The following is an 18,925-nucleotide window of genomic DNA, read 5'->3' on the forward strand; positions in this document are numbered from 1 at the left end:
TCCACTACTTCAGAGTAACTCACAGGCTGCAGCTCTTCCAACACCTGCTTCCAGAAGCAAATGTCGGTTCGTTTTCTAGTATTCACCTATTTTTAACCATTTAATCCATGGAAAACTGTGCTACTGTTTCTGTTAGGTTCCTATCTTTTTTGTGTGAGTCACTAATGAAGTTTTGAGTGCTGTGCCCGTAACCCCATTCCCCTAATGAGTCTCATGTGGATTCTATTACACAATGTTGCACAGTGCAGTAATTTCTTAGGAATGTGTGCTGTAGGACAGCAGAACTTTCTTCAAGTCTGTCCTTTTAATTCTCTATTCCCATTATAGTCCATTCCCGCCATTTTCTTCAGCTGATGCTTCTTTTCTAGTCTATTAACACTTGTTTTGGGGATTTTGCACTAGAAAAATCAAGGATCAAAGCTTTCTAGCATTAAAATCAGCTGGTGTATCGATTACATTTATATTTTCTACTTCAGTAATAAAAGACATTTAAAAACTAAGAATGGCTATTACATGAATTTCTTTCATTCATTAAAACTTGAAACAGACTTGCGTGTGTGTGTGTGTGTGTGTGTGTGTGTGTGTTGCACACGCACGTGTGTGCTCGTGTGTATTAACGGATTCTGGCTGAAAAGTGCCAGCTCAAATCCTTGTCATGCTGCTGAATAAAGTTGTTCCTTCACATCATGGTCTGGTAACTTATTCTCTGGAAAGGGCGGCATCTGGCTTACTCTCTGAGAGAAAGCAAAGAGGAAAAAACATTTAATTACAGCTCAGTTGGAGTCTCCCCATCCTTTCACTGTGGGCCTTTATTTTTCATAAGATTTTAAACTGGGCTTCCAGCTTAAAAAAAAAAAAAAAGTGTTTGTTCCTAGATCAAAAGAGAAATGGGCAAGTTATGGGTAGGGTTAGGGACCTTTTATTAAGTGGGAAAACTGGTGGCCAGGCGCTAAGCATAACTGCAGTGTGGCTTGGTGAGGAGTCCAAGTTGAGTTTTCAAAGCACTCCTCTCTACAGGGTCTGGCACCAGCTCAGAGAAGGCACACTCTGTTGTCCCTGGATGAGAGGGGTACTCTGAATGGCTCTAGCAAAGGGAGAGATAGTTAGGCAGCCCAAAAGACAGACAGTACAGACAGGGAAAGAGCACAGAGAGGCAGACATGGGTGAGTGTGTGTGTTGTTGGGGGGGAGGGGGAAGGGGCGCTGGGGGCTTGGAGTAAACAGGGCAGACAGACGTGAAGAAAGAGGTAGAGGTGAAAGGTGGAAGAGAGGGAGAGAAAAAGAGACTGTGTGAAGTGTGTAAGAGATGGATGCGTCGGACTTTCTTCCCCCTTGTGGCTTGAACATGGGATAGCACTGAAGGGAGCAGCAGGGTATCGGGGAGGGTAAGGTAGAGGATAGCTGTCTTTATGTCTTCCAAAATGGAAAGCAACCAAGAATACTGAGCTTGCAATCTGGGATTCACGCTGAGGTTTAAAAATATACATATGTACGTGTTGATACCCAGGTACAAACCAAAAAGGAGTTCAAAGCAAATAATTAGATCTCCTTAAGTCATAAATAAATATTGCTTTGAAAATAACGAAAAATAATTCAGATGCACAAGGGTAAAAGTTAGGGCACAAACCTAAAAAGCTGTCAAAGCAAATTTTAACTTCAAACAATTCATTCTTGAAAAAAATCTACAAGGAAATACATCAAATTTTAAGCGGTTATCCCTGGGATTAGGGTGTGTGTGTGTGTGTGTGTGTGTGTGTGTGTATACTTTTTTTTTTTTTTGAGAGAGAGAAAGCGCAAGCAGGGGAGGGGCAGAGAGAGAGTCCCAAGCAGGCTCCACGAGGGGCTTAATCTCATGACCCTGAGATATGACCTGAGCTAAAATCAAGAGCTGGACGCTTAACCGACTGAGCCACCAAGGTGCCCTGGGTCTGTTTTTAAAAACTTCTGTATCTTGGGGTGCCTGGGTGGCTCAGTCAGTTGAGTGTTCAACTTCAGCTCAGGTCATGATCTCATGGTTTGTGAGTTCGAGCCCCGCATTAGGCTCTGGGTTGATAGCTCGGAGCCTGGAGCCTGCTTTGGATTCTGTGTCTCCCTCTCTCTCTCTGCCCCTTACCTGCTTGTGCTCTGTCTCTCTTTCTCTCAAAAGTAAATAAACATAAAAAAAAATTTAAAAAAAACTTCTGTATGTTAATTTTTCTATAATGAATATGATTTACTTGATTATACTTTAAAAGGGGGGAAATTTTCATTTGGTGTTCTAGCCTCAATTTCACACATGCCAAGATAAAGGCGTATTATCATTTGTGAGCACAGAATCAATCTATTCCATTCTCAATGGTTATCAGGTAAGAGCAGGCAAGAGCATCTCATAGCAATTAAGACCACTTCACAAACTTGTTTTTGCTCAGGGCTCTTTTCACTAATGTTTTATATTTCAAACAACTGACTGGTTAGAAGTCTCACCTTCAACAACATTAACAACAGCTGTCACTGTCTATTGGGCATAAACCATGTGTCAGGCACCACAATGCGTAACTTACAGACGTTATCTCATTCAGTTTTGACCATCCTTCTACAAAGCAGATACTGTTATGATCCCCTCTTCCATATGAGCAAGCTAAGGCTTTAAAGGACTCATGTTGGTTGCCCAACCACCCAGTTAGTTAAAAGGCATAGCTGGGACGCAATCCCAGGCAGGCTGACTCTCGTACCCAGGCTGGGCCACACTATATTCCACCTATCCTTGTGTGGTGTTATTAGCAAGCCATAATACGTGGTCCAAAGGCAGGCAGAAGGGAAAGGGAAAGGGAAAGGGAAAGGGAAAGGGAAAGGGAAAGGGAAAGGGAAAGGGAAAGGGAAAGGGAACGGGAACGGGAACGGGAACGGGAACGGGAACGGGAACGGGAAAGGGAAAGGGAAAGGGAAAGGGAACGGGAACGGGAAAGGTGAGGGTTGGGGCATATATCAGTAAGAAGCCCATCCATCTTCCCAAGGGCTCAGCAAAATAGGCTAACTGCCAGCACAAAAGACTGCAAAGGTTCAACACACAAGGTTGAGACAGAATATTAGTAAATTCAGGATGGGGATCCAGAATCTGTTTAAGGGAAACCCAGGTTGTTGTTGAGATTTTATCTTTCCCTTTTGCAAGCTATCTATCCTAAAGATAAGCTATGCATGTCAGCCAGGATAGCTTTTTTTCTTTTTTTCCTTTTTTTGCTCAGGAGGGTTGTAAACCATCAAAGATGGTTTGCAGAGTGAATTCTGGTAGAAAAGTACCCATCAGGGCTGTCTTTCTTGCTAAAAAGAATCATTTTACAAAGTTCTCAGATGGGTCTGTTTTACTAAGAACAGCGAATACCTATTCTATAGGATTAGGCTGGCCCCCTCTGGACCAACACAATGCATGTTTCTGGTCATTCTCTGGTCTCTGGCCAGTCATGGCTGCCTTTCCAGTAAGGGATCAGAGCTGTCAGGCACAGTGTTGATGTGAGCTAAGTAATTAACTAGGCTGAACAGAATCCAAATCAAATAAAAAAAATACTTTTGCGGGGGGGGGGGGGGGGAGGCGCAACTCAGTTAAGGGTCCGACTCTTGACTTTGGCTCAAATCATGGTCTCACAGTTTGTGAGACCAAGCTCTGAGCCTGCTTGGAATTCTCTCTCTCTGCCCCTTCCCCACTTGCTCTTGTTCTCTCTCACAAGATAAATAAATACACATTAAAATATACATAAATTAAAAGTACTTTTTAAATAGATTACCTAAAAGAGCAAGAACTTTCGAATCAGAGACAGACGGGTTCAAAGCCGTGCTCTGCAACCTACTAGCTGGTAACACTGGGCAATAACCTGATTCCACCCACCTTGGCAGCCTCTTCATCTGTCGTCAAACCTACCCTGCAGGGCAGGGCTATTGGGGATTAGCTAAAGGAGAGTTGCAGAGCCCGCAGCTCAGGGCCGACTACAGACCAGGCACTGGGAACTCAGCAGGCACTAAGACACATGCCCCCTGTTAATTCAGCTAATGCCAATTACAGACTCCTGTGAGAAAGGCATGCTGATTATCAAAGCAGGCAGAAATCACTTACAAACAAACCTAACCCACTTTATCTTCTCCCGTGGAGTACAGGTAGAAGCTACATATTTAGTTTCTGTGTCAATCCAAGCTCTTCTCATAAAAGCTCAGAGGAATAACTTTTAGAATTCATTTACAAATGATTACATTCACACCAACCAAAAAAGGAATGCTCATTTGAGCTAAAGTTATTTTGAAAATAAAAATTTGGTTCATTTTCCTGATGGAAACGAGTCATATCCAGGAGGAACTGCAGGTGATGGAATGGAATGAAGGGAAGGTCTCAAATTCAGCTTATGGATCCAAAGGTGGAAATTTTAGGCAGATTATTGAAGAAATGATTCCTAAAACTCACAAACTTTTCTCTATATGAAACTCACCCTTTTGGACAGATATGGTCAGGTAAGGTTAAAAAGAGTGTGTACTCTGTATGCAATGGCCTTATGAAAAATATCAATCCACACTTTAAGGAATGTATGATTTCATGGGGTCTTTGACAGTCCCATCCCACTAATACTCTAGAATTGCCCCCTTTTAAAATAAGGGGTTTGTCTTTTTGTTTTAAATAATCAAGCTCACACATGGCTATAAAACGTTAAATGCACGCGTATGGATCATTTGGCCAGGCATAGCAAGCAATCCCTGCATGTAACAAAAGGTTCAGTTTAGAAAGTTAGGGTCATTCATTTAAGCAGGCCCTTCACAGAATTTATTAAATTGCTTATTTTGATATCCAGGTTGAAAAATAACTGCAATGTTATACTGCCAGCTCCCAATTAACCCAAACTGTCACAAGTGCACTTTCGGGCTGCCAACACAACTCCTGAAGGGTCAGCTGGCATTAGCGGTCTTTCTTAAAGATGACCCCTATAAAAACATCTAAGGTCAGGAAACTATAAAGGAAGACTACATATACATTTTTCAACTCTCAGAGCGTCTTCCTTCCACATCTACTTTGCACATCAGTGTTTTGCCTAAGACTTTTGACCTTCAAAGCTGAATCCCATTCCAGATCTTTCGTCGTTTCTGCACCTTACCTAGACTTTTATTTACTTAATATATTCTTCAAAATTCAGTGACTGACTAGGCATATCTAATTTAGCATTACCCTCAGCAATTTCTGTGAAGCTGTGACTTTGGTTTGACAAAGTACTTCTGTTTTTTTTCCTATTAAAAAAAAAACAAAAAACTGGCATACCATGTAAATTCACACCATGGACATGAAGCATTAATGATGTGCTCACTACTTCCACTGTCAGCTTTTCCCTGTAAACTTCCTTCTTCTTATGTAAAGGCACCCGCTTGTGTCTGACCAGGAAACGTGTTCCTACCCTACTCCCTGTCCTCACAGTTTCTCTTTAATCCAGATCTGCTTTTTCTTTGATCCAACTTCTTTAGGGTCCCTGGACACTTGATTAGACTACTCCAGAGAGAGCCTGGTGTAGTCTAATGCTAAAAAACACCCAACGGACGAAGACTGTCTCTGTAACATTCAAATCTCACGTTGGGGAATCCCAAACTGACCTCTGACAGGCAGTGCCTCAAAGGACAATTAGCCAAAACTGGAGCTGGGAGGCAGCCTCAGAAAAGCACGCTTAGGTGGGTTACAAACAGCAATGAAAAACAGTGAGGAAGAAAAACTCTTTACCACAAAGCACTCAGCATCATTTCCACTAGAGAGATTTAATTGAAAAGGATGATTTCAACACTGGCTGCCCTAACAAATTAGTCTCCAACTGCGACTTCTGCCAAATGCGTTTCTCCTCCCCCTAATGCAGAGGTGCTTTTAAATTAAAACGTAAGGGGAAAGTGCAGAAAAGAGAGTCATTTACAGCACTTGGGCTACTTGAAACAACTTTTCACCAGAGGTCTATAATCAAATTATCAAGCTCCTCAAGCCAGTGCTTTATGATGAAAATAAAAGCCCCACGAAAAGTATTCCGCGTCTCCTGGCACTTCCACGTCTCTGGGCAGGGTGCGCCCTGCAGCATCCCCATTCACACTAGCGGCATGAAAGAGAACAGATCACAAAGGGCAGATTACAAGGGAGAACGACTCCGACTCCAGTGGGGGAAGGGACAGGCGTGAATGGATTGTAAATAATGTTGCTAAGAAGGGAGCAGAAATATGGCAACTTCAAATAATCCTCTTGCCAGGAATTCTTCCCGTGGGGACTGTTCTTTCCGTACTTTGCTTTCAAGTGAGAAATATGAAAAACTTACTGAATATCTGGGGGTCCTCCTCCCCTGCCATCTTAACTTGTGGCTTTTGCAAACACTGCTAAAATGGCTTTTTAAAAATCCAAGTTTTTTTATTAAAGTAGAGGAAATGATAGAGAAAAAAGAAGAGGTGCTGAAGGTACACCAGAGATCACCTTGGTCGTGAGTGTGAAGCATCATTTCTTCATAATCACCGTCATAAGAAAGCTTGTTTTAAGGAAGAGTGAATGGTCGGAATGATCAGTTCATTTCCTTAATGGGGCCCTTCCTATGCTCTCGCAACCCTGTTCAAGGTACAGACTCTGAACTGCGGGTTATCATCATGATCTCAAACAGGCACACAAAGATGTTTTCAGTGAAAGCACCTTGGGGGAAAAGGCAGCTTCTACCTTGAGCGAAACACAGCCACCAAACTCTAATTTTCTGCCACCATTTCTGACTATGGGCTATCATGCAACGAATGGCATGCTGGCTGACACTTCTACTTTGCTAACAGCCCTAAGGTCCTCTCTCTGCTGTGCTCAGGAAGCACAGTGTTACCCAAAGGATGCTGGCAGAGTACAGCAAGCAACCACCCTGCCTGAAACAAACATGATCTCACCGAGTGATGTGCACCACACTGTCGCCGAATTCATTCCCATCTCCCTCCCACTCCATCAATGACTTGAAATGTTTGTGTTTCTCCGGTATCGGCATGTGAAAAGAAAAAAGAGCCAAAACCAAAAATCGACCAGTCTCTAGTTACTTCTGATTTAATCCTCCACTGGTTAGGGAATGAAGCATCCTACAGTTAAGTGATCTAACATTAGGAGTTTAATCTCCCAAAATTTGTTATACAGCATGTGTGGTTCAGGCATCAATATACTCAGTCCTTCCACAAACTTCTCTCTAGTCACATTTTGGGCTTTGGTCACAGTTTTACCCAAATGAAAGATACAAAGCTACATCAAAATGCAAAAAGGAATTAAAAAAAAAAAAAGGATGTCTTTACCACTGCAATCCAAATTTTACACACACACTCACACACACACGTAGGAAAGACAGAATTAAAGGAAACCGGTAAAACTCAAATTCGAGTTCTCTTTTTCATTGTTTTTGTTTGGTGTGTTTTTAAAAATGAAAACTGCTGTGCAGGAACCCCCACAGGGAACATGGTCTTCCCAGGCCAAAAAAGAGTAGCAAGTCCAAGGTGCAAAGGAATGACGGCATCATCTGCTGCAAAGTGCTGCATCGAGTGGAAGTCACATTCTTATCGCTAGTCCCTGCTAATTCGGTATCCTTTTAATTTCACTTTATTTTGGATGGGGGAGGGAAGGAGACAGTGAACATGGGAACACCAAAAACCTCAAACTCAGAATGCAGTCCAAAATGCCTCCTTCATTAAGCACCCTGTTTAATAAGGAACGGATGATTCATTACCTAACAATGCCAATGTTTTCAATGAGTTTGTAGCATAGGTTTGTTCCCCCCCACCCCCACCCCTGCCCGCAATGCTCCCCAAAAAGAGAAACACAGCATCTGCCCCACCTATAGGCTGGGGCTGTCAACTAATGAACATCAAAAGCAATATTCAAAAAAAAAAACAAAAAAAACAAAAAAAAAAACCAATATTCAAAAACGAAACTACAAAGAGCAAAACTAAAACTGCCTGACAAAAGAGAGTTTAAAAAAGATAAATTCTAAGGAATTAACAGCAATTTGGTTAAAGGTTTAAGATCTGTTTACAGTCCTTCAAACTGGTAAATTTTAACCTCAATTAAAACTATCTGGTCAAGCTCATTACTGCAGAAGCCATGAAATGTGAATCCAGTGAAAAGTAAAGAACTCAACTGTCACCTCACTCCCTGCTTACCGACAGAAGCACGAGACAGGGTAACTTGGAGAAGAGCCTCCCAACAGAGCCCAAAACAATCAGCTTGGCTGTACCGGCTACCTTGATAACACAACTGAAAAAAGTCGTCCTTTCTGGCAGTCAGTCTGTAATTAAATTTTTATACACTCAATTTAAGTAACTGAATGACTTTCCAGGGCTACTGTTTGTATCTTGAAGTTGTTCTTCCTCTTGACACAGTGTTCTGCTGGAACCTTTGCTATGGATTTGAAGTATCTGACCAAACAGCTTTCAAACACATTCGACAGGAAACACTATGAACTGCTTGTCATAAAACCTCACTTACCACAAGTGAGATAAAAAACAAACAGTTAAAGCGTGTTACAACGTTCCTCCATTTTTAGAGAGCGGCGTAACTAATGCTTTCCCTGTTTTGAGATACGGGAACCGTGTGGTGCAAACCTCAGCATTTTGTTGGAGTTAATAACAAACTAGACTCCTGTCTGCGTTTGAACTTTGTCCAGATCACTCAAATGACATTTCAGAATGGCTCCTGCGGACGGCTTGCAGCAGCTAATCCCCCTTGTTGTGATTACCCGCTCGGACCCACCAGCTCTGCAGAGCTCACTCCCTCTGCCACTCCAGCAACAGACAGCCCAGGGCCTGCTGGCAGGGGAGGCCAAACGCCAGGAGGAAAGAGGCCTGCGCGAACTCCTCCCGCTCTGCTTGCTTCCATGTAATGTTAGCAAAGACCTAACCCACCTCCCGCAAGCTCATCCCCAACTGGGCCCCGGGCCAAGCCCAGCCTCTGAAAACTGCCTCGGAAAACTTACCCAGTGGAGCTTTCAGCCCTCGTGCGGAGGAAGGGCTGTTCTGGAGAGGCTTCTTGTCACCTTCCATTCACATAATCTGGTTGTGCTTCATTGCACACTTGCTACTGCAAGCTTGCATCATGACTTGGGTCTGCCCACCAACTCCAAATATGCTCCATGTTTGGTCTTATGTAACATTTGCTACTACTGTAAAAAGCACTTGAATTACAAAGGTCCTGGCAGATCAACAGAAAACAAGGGGTGGAGTCTAATTTCAACTAATATGGTCATACAAGGCGTCCTGGCTGGTGTAAATTAATCCTTCTATTTGAAAGGCAACTTGCCCAAACGGGGGAAGATGGAATTTATAAATTTAACCTCCTAAAATGTGAATCTACTCACACCCTGATTTTTCTGAATACCTTTAAAATGGACACTGCTGCTTCCAGGTATATTGGAAAATTTATATGATTCATTATACAGCCTACATTTTAAGCCTCGATAAACTGGAAAGTTTTAAAGTCAATGCATTTCTACAAAGAGTTGCAGTCTTTTTCGACATTTCATTTCCCCATGATCTATACTTAAAAATAACTAAAATTTGTCACTCTGAAGTCTACTTTCCTTTCTTAAATCTAGTAACAAAAATTTTAACCAATTTTCTATGCATATTTGTAAAATACATCTTATTTCAGAACAATATACACCTGACTCTCTGAAGCCTGGTGCTCAATCACTAGATGACTGACTAAAGCTAGGACCTTTTATACTTTTAATCCAAAAACTTGTCTCCCTAATGACTCTTTATAAACAGTGTCTTCCTGGTCTGTTTCTCTATGTCAGCCCTATTATACTCCCCATAAAACTATTCTCCTACTCTCAATCCCCAAATCTTACTGTCAAATAGACATGGAAAAAATGGCCAACTGATCTGAGTTTTATGATGATAAAGGCTGCACACATAAATAGACTCAGATGTCTGATAGTTCAGAATGAACACTTTTAAATGTCAAAAGGAGAGGGGAAATTCCTCTACAGAATCCCATCACCCCATAGAGAATATTTGGCAAGAAGTCATGAATTACATGTGTGGAAAAGATTTGGCCTGGAAGGGGTGGGAAAGAGTTGTGAGGCGTAGGAAATGGTTTCTATTAGAGCAGACACAAATTCTAAATTTATTCTAAAACAAAAGAGTAATAGCCACACTGCTTTATTTTCATGGCAAGCAATCAGATCCTGACCATGGCAACAATATTAAGATCCAGAGGGTTTTCTCAAACCTACTTCCCCCCCCACCCCCCACCCCCACCAGGCTTCTTATAATCACATTCACACAATGCAAAGCTATAGTGGTCTTTAAAAGACTTCAGGAGGACACCAGGTAAGGGGCATCAGCAGATCAAGCACAGGATGAAAACATCTTTCAAAATTACTTAGCAAAAATAAGTTTAGATTAATTCACTGAAGGTCTTCTTAAGCTAGAAGAAAAAACTCCATTGCTATCCTACTTGATTGCAACAGGTCTGCACCCACCCACCCTTCCCAAGGGGCAGCTGAGGAATCTCCTTGATGTCATTGGTCACAGGACAAAACAGATAAGGGGCCTTTTCTCAGACGAAGAAGACTCTGTTCCACATCACTGCACCTATCAGGCCAGACCCCAGAGTCCTCGCTCCTCTCCCAGCACAAATACGTGCCTTTCTAATGTTCGCTTTTGTGGGGAAAAAATATCATTACACAACCCAGCCAATCCACGAGTTCTGATAATCAAATCTTTCTATAATCCTGGTGAAAACTAGGGTGAATTGCAACAAACCTTGTTCTTTTTTTTTTTTTTTAAGTTTATTTTATTTATTTTGTGAGAGAGCAAGCACAGGGAGGGGCAGAGAGGCGGGGAGAGAGAGAGAGAGAGAGAGAGAGAGAGAGAGAGAGAGAGAATCCCAAACAGGGTCCGCACTGTCAGCGTGGAGCCAGATACGGGGCTCAAACTCACAAATCGTGAGATCATGACCTGAGCCACCCCGGTGTCCCTCAGCAAACATCCTTAATGGCTACAAATACATATATTTTAATTTTACATATGGTTCACCCTTAAACAATGTTGGGGTTAGGGGCACTGACTGCTGCCCCCCCTACCAGGTGAAAAAATCTGTTAAATTTTTGACTCCCCAAAATCTTAACTACTAAAATTCTACAGTTGGTGAGAAGCCTTACCACTGACATAAAGCTACTTAATATTTTCAATGTTATATGTATTAAATACTGTATTCTTAAAATGAGCTAGAGAAAATATTATTTAGAAAGCCATAAGGAAAAGAAAAGTACATTTACGGTACTGTACTACATTTATTGAAAAAAATCTGTGGATAAATGGGTAAAATCTGCACAGCTCAAACCCATGTTGTTCAACAGTCAATTGCATGAACAAGAGAGAAACAATTTAAACTTAAATTTTTTTTTTTATAAATTTTTTTTCAACGTTTTTTATTTATTTTTGGGACAGAGAGAGACAGAGCATGAACAGGGGAGGGGCAGAGAGAGAGGGAGACACAGAATCGGAAACAGGCTCCAGGCTCCAAGCCATCAGCCCAGAGCCTGACGCGGGGCTCGAAATCACGGACCGTGAGATCGTGACCTGGCTGAAGTCGGACGCTTAACCGACTGCGCCACCCAGGCGCCCCTTAAACTTAAATTTTTAAGACCTATATCCAAAAAGGGATGACTGATAGTGTAAGCCAGGAAAATATAACTTTGTACAATAAGAATATATACAAATACACAAAAGCTGGTCTTTTTCAAACACACACATTCTTCTCTCTGAATGCCCTGAGTAAAATGGTTAAGCAAATGCTTAATTAAATACTACTTTGTTCTGCTTGGACAGCATTAGTACTATTTTCATTTTTTTCTTTTTTTTTTTTTTAATTTTTTTTTTCAATGTTTATTTATTTTTGGGACAGGGAGAGACAGAGCATGAACGGGGGAGGGGCAGAGAGAGAGGGAGACACAGAATCGGAAACAGGCTCCAGGCTCTGAGCCATCAGCCCAGAGCCCGACGCGGGGCTCGAACTCACGGACCGCGAGATCATGACCTGGCTGAAGTCGGACGCTTAACCGACTGCGCCACCCAGGCGCCCCTCTTTTTCTTTTTTAAGTAGGCTTCACACCCAGCGTGGAGGCCAAAGTGGGATTTGAACTCACGACCCTGAGATCAAGAGTTAGATGCTTAATCGACTGAGTCACCCAGGAGCTCTGCATGATTACTATTTTCTACAAACCATCTCCCAATATCCTATCCAAATGAAGCTTATTTGGTATTAAGTTTCCCAATGATGGCTCATGTTTAAATGTCTAAGTATGGGGACATGGTCACATTTCTTTTCTCTTATGAAAAAAAAAAAAAAAAACAACTGAAAGACTATAGACTAAAAAAAGCCTGAGACTAAAATACCATTTTAGTAGAATAATATCCATGCCTTACAGACTAAAAATTATAGGTATCGGAGGTGTTGCGGATGGCATGCAGGCATCAGATTTATTCTGGTGCACAAAGGAGTTCTGAACTGACAAAACTCTTCCGTGAATTAGTCTGCGCACAGCAAACACACACACCAGCAGCAGCCAGGGAGGGCAGCGCCTTGAAGGCTTGGGTTCAGGGGGCAGCTAGCCCGCAGTCTCATCACTTCCAGTTGTGCGGCCCTGGCCAAGACACTTGTGTCCCTCAGGGTCGGTGTCCTCTCTGGGGACGTGCTAAGACTGCCTCCTCCTATGGGGACGTGGTGAGGGGTCAGGAGGTGACGTACATGATACAGGGACTGGCACATCTTCAGTGCTCAATAAATGTTAGCTTTTATGATTGGAATCAAGGAGAAACTGGACGGTGGGCATCATGTGAAGGAACGGGAGAAAGAGATTGCTGCTACAGAAATTAGTGATGTCCCCAGCAAATCTTGGGATTTCCTAAATCAAATCCCTGAGAGGCCGGCAGGTGTCATCTGGTGTTCAGCACAGCAACCAACAAGTTGTTGGCAGTTGGTAAAGACTGTGCTCCTGTCACTGGTGGTAGCCAGTTCTCCAGTTTACAGGAGCCACAAGTCTCCACTGACTTCACTTCAGTGTCTCAGCAGGCCGGGCAAGTTATAATTGGCCTTAATTGGCACTTACAGGAGCTTTAACATTCCTTACCTGCTGCCAAGGAACACTTGAAAGGGGGAGAAAGTATTTTCAAACTTGGAAATACCAAGCGATTCATTCAGCTGTGGGCTTGGAAGCCTGCTATCCAGAATCAGATTAGCTTCACCAAGAAATGTTGCTATGTTATTATCCAGTGCTCATTAGGTACTCACGCCGGATTAGGAGAGGTGGGAGATGAAGTTTAAATGGGGATAATTCACCTTGGGGGCTAATACCATGCAGCAGCCTTCCTCTGGCTGCCATCATCTGATCTTTCGGTGGACGGCTCTTCAGGGCTCCGCCACACTTCATCCGTGTATCCCTTTTCAACTGTTCAAATTGTTCAAAGGCAGGGAAATAAAGTAAGTATAACCTCATGGCCTGATTTACATAGGCTTTGTGTTAACCACAGTCTGACCTCAGTCCAGTCATTATCTGATACACAAAGTGAACACTGCTAGAAGGTGACCAATCATGCCAAATGCAAGGAGGATAATGAGATCAGAAATAAAACAAACAGATTCTTAAAATCATCAGTCCTTGTGCAATTAAATTCACCCCAAAATGTTATCTTCTAGGAGCCTATACATTTTGCCGAAAGGGATCTCAGCCTAGCTGACCTAGATTTCTCCCAAAGGTAAATTCCAAGCAGGATGAATAGAAATTTCCCACAGATGCCAGGAAAATTGCCTGTGATTGCTTAAATCAATGTATTTTTTTTAAATCATCACTTGTTTTGAAAGATCTCTTGAAATCCTACTATCGTTACATATTACTCAAACTCAGAACATCCATGCTAACACTGATAGTTAAAAAGTTTGCACTTGTTTCAGAAACTTAGTGCAGAGTTAGATCACAATCAATTACATTTGTGTGTGTGTCTGAAACACTTTAAGACACTTTAGAAAAAGAAACTGAATTTTAGAAACTGAATACTCCTGGTGGTGATATTCTCAAGCACACCTAATAGATATAAAGGATGATAGCCTTTGGGGAAAACAATCTAGTAGCAGCTATTAACAATGCATAGAAGTACCCTTTCTGACCCAGGAATCCCTTCCTGAGACTAATCCCACAGAAACAAAACCACAAATAGGTGAGGACATATGTAGGAGGATGGTTACTGCTCTTTTGTTCATGGAGGCAAAAAGGAGGAAATAAGTGTATGTCCACAGAGGACTTCAATGAGGAAGCTACTGTACAGCCACAACTTAGAATAGTGAGCAACCATTAAAAAGGGGCGAATACTGTTATCCTGGCCTATGAATAAATTCCCACGTGGTATTGCTGAGTAGAAAAGAAGCAGAAGTGTGCATCATAGAATCCATTTTCTGTAAAACTATGACCACAAGTCCTTACTAAGAAAGGATTAGATGGGCCTGCATAAAGTTATTAGCATGAGAAAAATACAGAAGCATGTATATACTAAGTTATGTACTAATAATGTACCAAGTTACATAGATGGTTTACCAGTAGACAGAAGACTATTACAGCTGGAAAAGGTGGGTAGGCAGAAAGCCAATGAAATAAGAAAAAAGTAGGCTGAACTGAAAATAGCATATGTGAGATTAATATATTTGTCTATGTAAAAATACATGATGTTTATATATTTAATATACTCATGCATTATTCAAAAACTCCATAAGGAACAAATTTTTGTTCTTAAAAAATGCACTGTGAGAGGAAGAAAAATTTAGACAATGTGAAATTCTGCGATTACATCAAACAAGCATATTCTGATTAGGGCTCCCGTTTCATTTGTTTGGCTAAACAGAATGAGATTCAAGTAGCACAACTAAGCACAGTAAGGATCACGTAGAAAAAAGGCCGGTTAGTCACTCTGGTGAAACAATATTTTAACTTTCTTTTTCTTTTTTTTAATTTATTTTGAGAGAGACAGAGACAGCACGAGTGGGGGAGGGGCAGCAAGAGAGGGAGAGAGAGAATCCCAAGCAGGCTCTGCACTGCTACAGAACCCACAAAGCCTTGAGATGATGACCTGAGCCAAAACCAAGAGCCGGATGCTTAACCGGCTGAGCCATCCTGGTGCCCCATCAATATTTTAACTTTCTAAAGCTCACTACAAATCTCCAGTATTACGAATTCTAACAATCTTTTAAAAACATCAACATAAGAAGCAATAAACAAATTTCATTCCAGAGTTTATTTTTGACTCTAGGAGATTCCAAATCAAGAGCTCTATCATGTGTGATTAGGGGCTTATTGACTGTATTTTAACTTTTAAAACTGAGATAGTTACCTTCCCTGATCTTTCTCTTTATTTTTTTTTTTAACATTTTTATTTATTTTTTGAGAGACAGAGACAGAGCACGAGCGGGGGAGGGGCAGAGGGAGAGGGAGACACAGAATCTGAAGCAGGCTCCAGGCTCCAAGCTGTCAGCACAGAGCCCGAGGCAGAGCTCGAACCCACAAACCATGAGATCAGGACCTGAGCCCAAGTCGGATGCTTAACCGACTGAGCCACCCAGGCACCCCTTTCTCTTTATTTTTAAACTTCAAAACACACAAGAGGAAAAGGTATAAAATTTCTTTGAAGTTCAGAGAACTGCTGCCTTAATAGCAAAACGCAGAAGTAAACCCAAAGACTGGGATTTCTATATATACAATGTGAAATGAGGACGGAAAGAGCTAAATTTAGCCACTGCTCCCTTGCCTCAAACCAGTTTGTTTTATGGGCTTGGACTAGCCCGTGCCTGGGAGGAAGTGCCCCAGCCAGGGACACCCAGCCAGGTGTTACAGCATCACGAAGTGATAAAAACTCCCTCTTCTGGTCACATGTAAGACCACAGTTAAACAGGGTGGAAAAAGCAGGTGTGTGTGTATCTTAACTACTAACCATACAAATTAAGTCTCGTGAAATGACTCAGGATAAACATCTTTTAGCAAATATAACTAAAATGTGGCTTTATATCCTGAAATATCAGCTTTAAAATCTGAAGCACAGCCAACCTAATGATTTCTATGTATAGTAGACAAGTCAAGAACAGCACGGGTAAACAGCCAATTTTTATTGATTGATTGATTGATGCTGCTAGAAACTCACATTTTCACTGTCTTATTCTGGTGACACAAATCAGATCTGTTGAAGTAGTTCATTAAATCACCATAATACTAACCTGGAGGGCAGCTCTGACCAGCCTCTGTGTGGAGAATCAATACAGTGAAATAACTGTCAGACATTCCCAAAGAATGTTCTTGAAAGCACTGCCCGTCCTAATGCAACACTGAAAAGCCACATGTCTATCAATAGAGAACTGGTGGCATTAGTTTAAATACACTAGTGAATGGAATAATAGGCAGTCTTTAAAAAGAAAGAAATAATGTAATAAGAATTAACATGAAAAAATAAGATTATTAGGTTAAAAAAGTAAATCTGTAACAAATCTAATGTGGTTGTGTCTGAGGGAAAACAAGAAACATGCAGCCACATAAGTCTAGGAACTAGAAACCTTCCCAGGGTGTATGCCAGAGTGCAACCCTGAAAATATGGAGGAGCTTTATTCATTCTGATTTCATGTTTATCCTCCTCTTTCATACTTATTTTTTTTTTTACAAGGTATGTTACTACCCTAGTAATGAAAACAAACCAAAATGCATGTGTTTTTGTTTTTTAATCAGTATGTTTTTGTTACCCAAATGAGAACTTGAGAACTCCCCTCCCAGGAAAGTGTACATATCCCCTTCTGTTTCCTGGCCCCTATGCCTAGGTAACTGTTCTATCAAAACAACAACAACACAAAAGGAAAATATATGACCCCAAAGCTTGGTATCTTTGCAATAATTATCTTCAACCCCTACAATATTTAGAAAATGCCTAAAGACTTGAATATAATACATCAAGGTTCTTCATTCAGGTCAGCACACCTCATTAAAAAAGAAAGAAAAAGAAAGCCCACGTACAAACTGAAAGAACAAGCCCCTGCTCCGTAAACTAGGTAAATTCATCCAGCCGCCTGAGCCAAAATTGCCATGAGTCATCCGTCGTCCTGCTTCCCCCATGTTGCCAATCCCCAGACCATGGGCAGGCCCCGCTGGCTTTCTACTTCCACACAGACTGCAATTCCAGCCACAGCTTGAAGCCTTTGCCACAGTCTTAATCTGAGCTTTTCCTCCCGACTCAGCTCTCAACTGGACTAGGGCAGAACAGCCTAGCCTACCAACTGGGCTCCCTTCTTCCACTCCTGCCCGTGTCCCACAGAGCAACCATAAATCAGATCAAGTCACTTTCCTGCTCAAAACCCTCCAGCAACTTCGAATCACCTGCATTGTCCAATCCTGAGCCTCTGAGCCCAGGACGACCTGGCCCCAGTCCCCCCTTTATGGAACCTCAACCCAGACCCCTCATTTCCTGACACACTGCTTCTCCACCTCCTCACTGGTCTTCCTGTCATGCCCATCTCAGCATATCTACACTTGCTGTTTTCTCTGTGGTCAACAATGGTCCTCCACATCTTCAAATGGCTGGCTCTTCTTCTCAGTGAGCTTCAGTATCAACAACTCAGAGCAGCTTTCTTTGACTAGCCTTATCTAAAGGGTCTTGCCCAGGGGTCATCATTCTCTCTCACATTATTCCCAGCATTTATCACCACATGAAGTAATCTTAGGTTACTTGATTTTGTCTCCACCGTCCCTAACCAGAATATAAGCTGCATGAGAGACACTGTTTTCTTCGTTCAGGGGGAGCAACGCCTACAACAGACATTAGGTAGTCAGTAAGTATTTGTTAAATGCATGAATAATATCACAGCCAACTTATTTATTTTTTTTAAAGTAACTGGAAAGGCACAGTAATAAAGACAGAGATTTCATTAAGAGGAAAAATCAATACATTTTTGTAACTATAAGTTTAAATGCTGCTCCTACAAATGGCATAAATACTACTACTTAAAGATACGACTTATTACATAACTGGGGGAAAAAGATAAAATTTATTACCTAGGGACAAACTGGTCCTTTATTTGATGCTACTGAAGTTATATGAAAAGATTAATTAGCACTATTTGGCTTGTGGCAAAGAAAAACTGAATTCACTGCATTTATTTTATATCATGTTATTTTCCGTGACATGAAGTTTAGGTCACATGGTCAACTTCGAATTTCCACGGAGAGTTAAATTAACATCTACCTTGACATCATTCACATTTTGATGTGCCTGCTCTGGTTAGCTCCCTTCCCTGACTCAGCTCTGACTGCAGGACAAAGGCCTGGCATATGTCTCCCAAGCAAAAGAGTCAAGTATTTTTGGCTCGGCAACAACTTTCAATCTTTATACTGACTACAGAAATAAATATGCCAACCAACTCTCTTTAAAGAAACTACAGAATGTTAGGGGCTGGAACAAAAAGAGGAGGCGCTTGGCTCTGGATAGCTACTACGGATTTAGGATTAAAAAAGTAGAACAGGCCAAAGAGAAATCCAACAACTACGCTAAATCAATTATCTACCTACTACCATTATGTCTTCAAATTACTGAATGCTCTGAGGTAATGGGTTTATGATGCTGACCCAGCTACTCTACGCCACCTTTAAAGTTCTACCTGAGCTAGGACATCTGTCACTAATGATAGCTTTGTGACATGTGGAATTCATTACACCTTCCCTAGATTTTCTTTTAACTCTATACATCCTTATTACAAGCAAGAGAAATAGATAGGAGTAGCCAGAAAACCTGGCCTGGTACATTTTATCCATGTGAAAGAAATTTAATTTAGGAGTTTTACTTGTAAACTGGGAATAGAACTATCCACTCGATGGGACTCAAAGAACAGGAAATGAGACAATACATGTAAAAATGCTTAC

General features: G+C 41.6%; 1 protein-coding gene across 10 annotated transcripts in view; it reads right to left on the reverse strand.

The window, feature by feature from the left end:
• Nucleotides 1-18,925, reverse strand: part of ATXN7 (ataxin 7) — a 134,622-nt gene that overhangs the window by 24,831 nt on the left and 90,866 nt on the right. Inside the window, exon 1 of one of the 10 annotated variants that reach the window (XM_086697692.1) lies at nt 8,954-10,206. The exons of the other annotated variants lie outside the window; for them this stretch is intronic. Coding sequence (XP_086553818.1) covers nt 8,954-9,020 — 67 coding nt within the window. The 5' untranslated portion in view covers nt 9,021-10,206. Of the gene's footprint in view, nt 1-8,953; nt 10,207-18,925 lie in introns of those variants that run through there. 10 annotated transcript variants of the gene reach the window in all.

Source organism: Puma concolor, chromosome A2 (assembly GCF_028749965.1).
Source record: "Puma concolor isolate L17-30 chromosome A2, mPumCon1.1.hap2, whole genome shotgun sequence".
In the NCBI taxonomy this organism is placed as follows: Eukaryota; Metazoa; Chordata; class Mammalia; order Carnivora; family Felidae; genus Puma; species Puma concolor.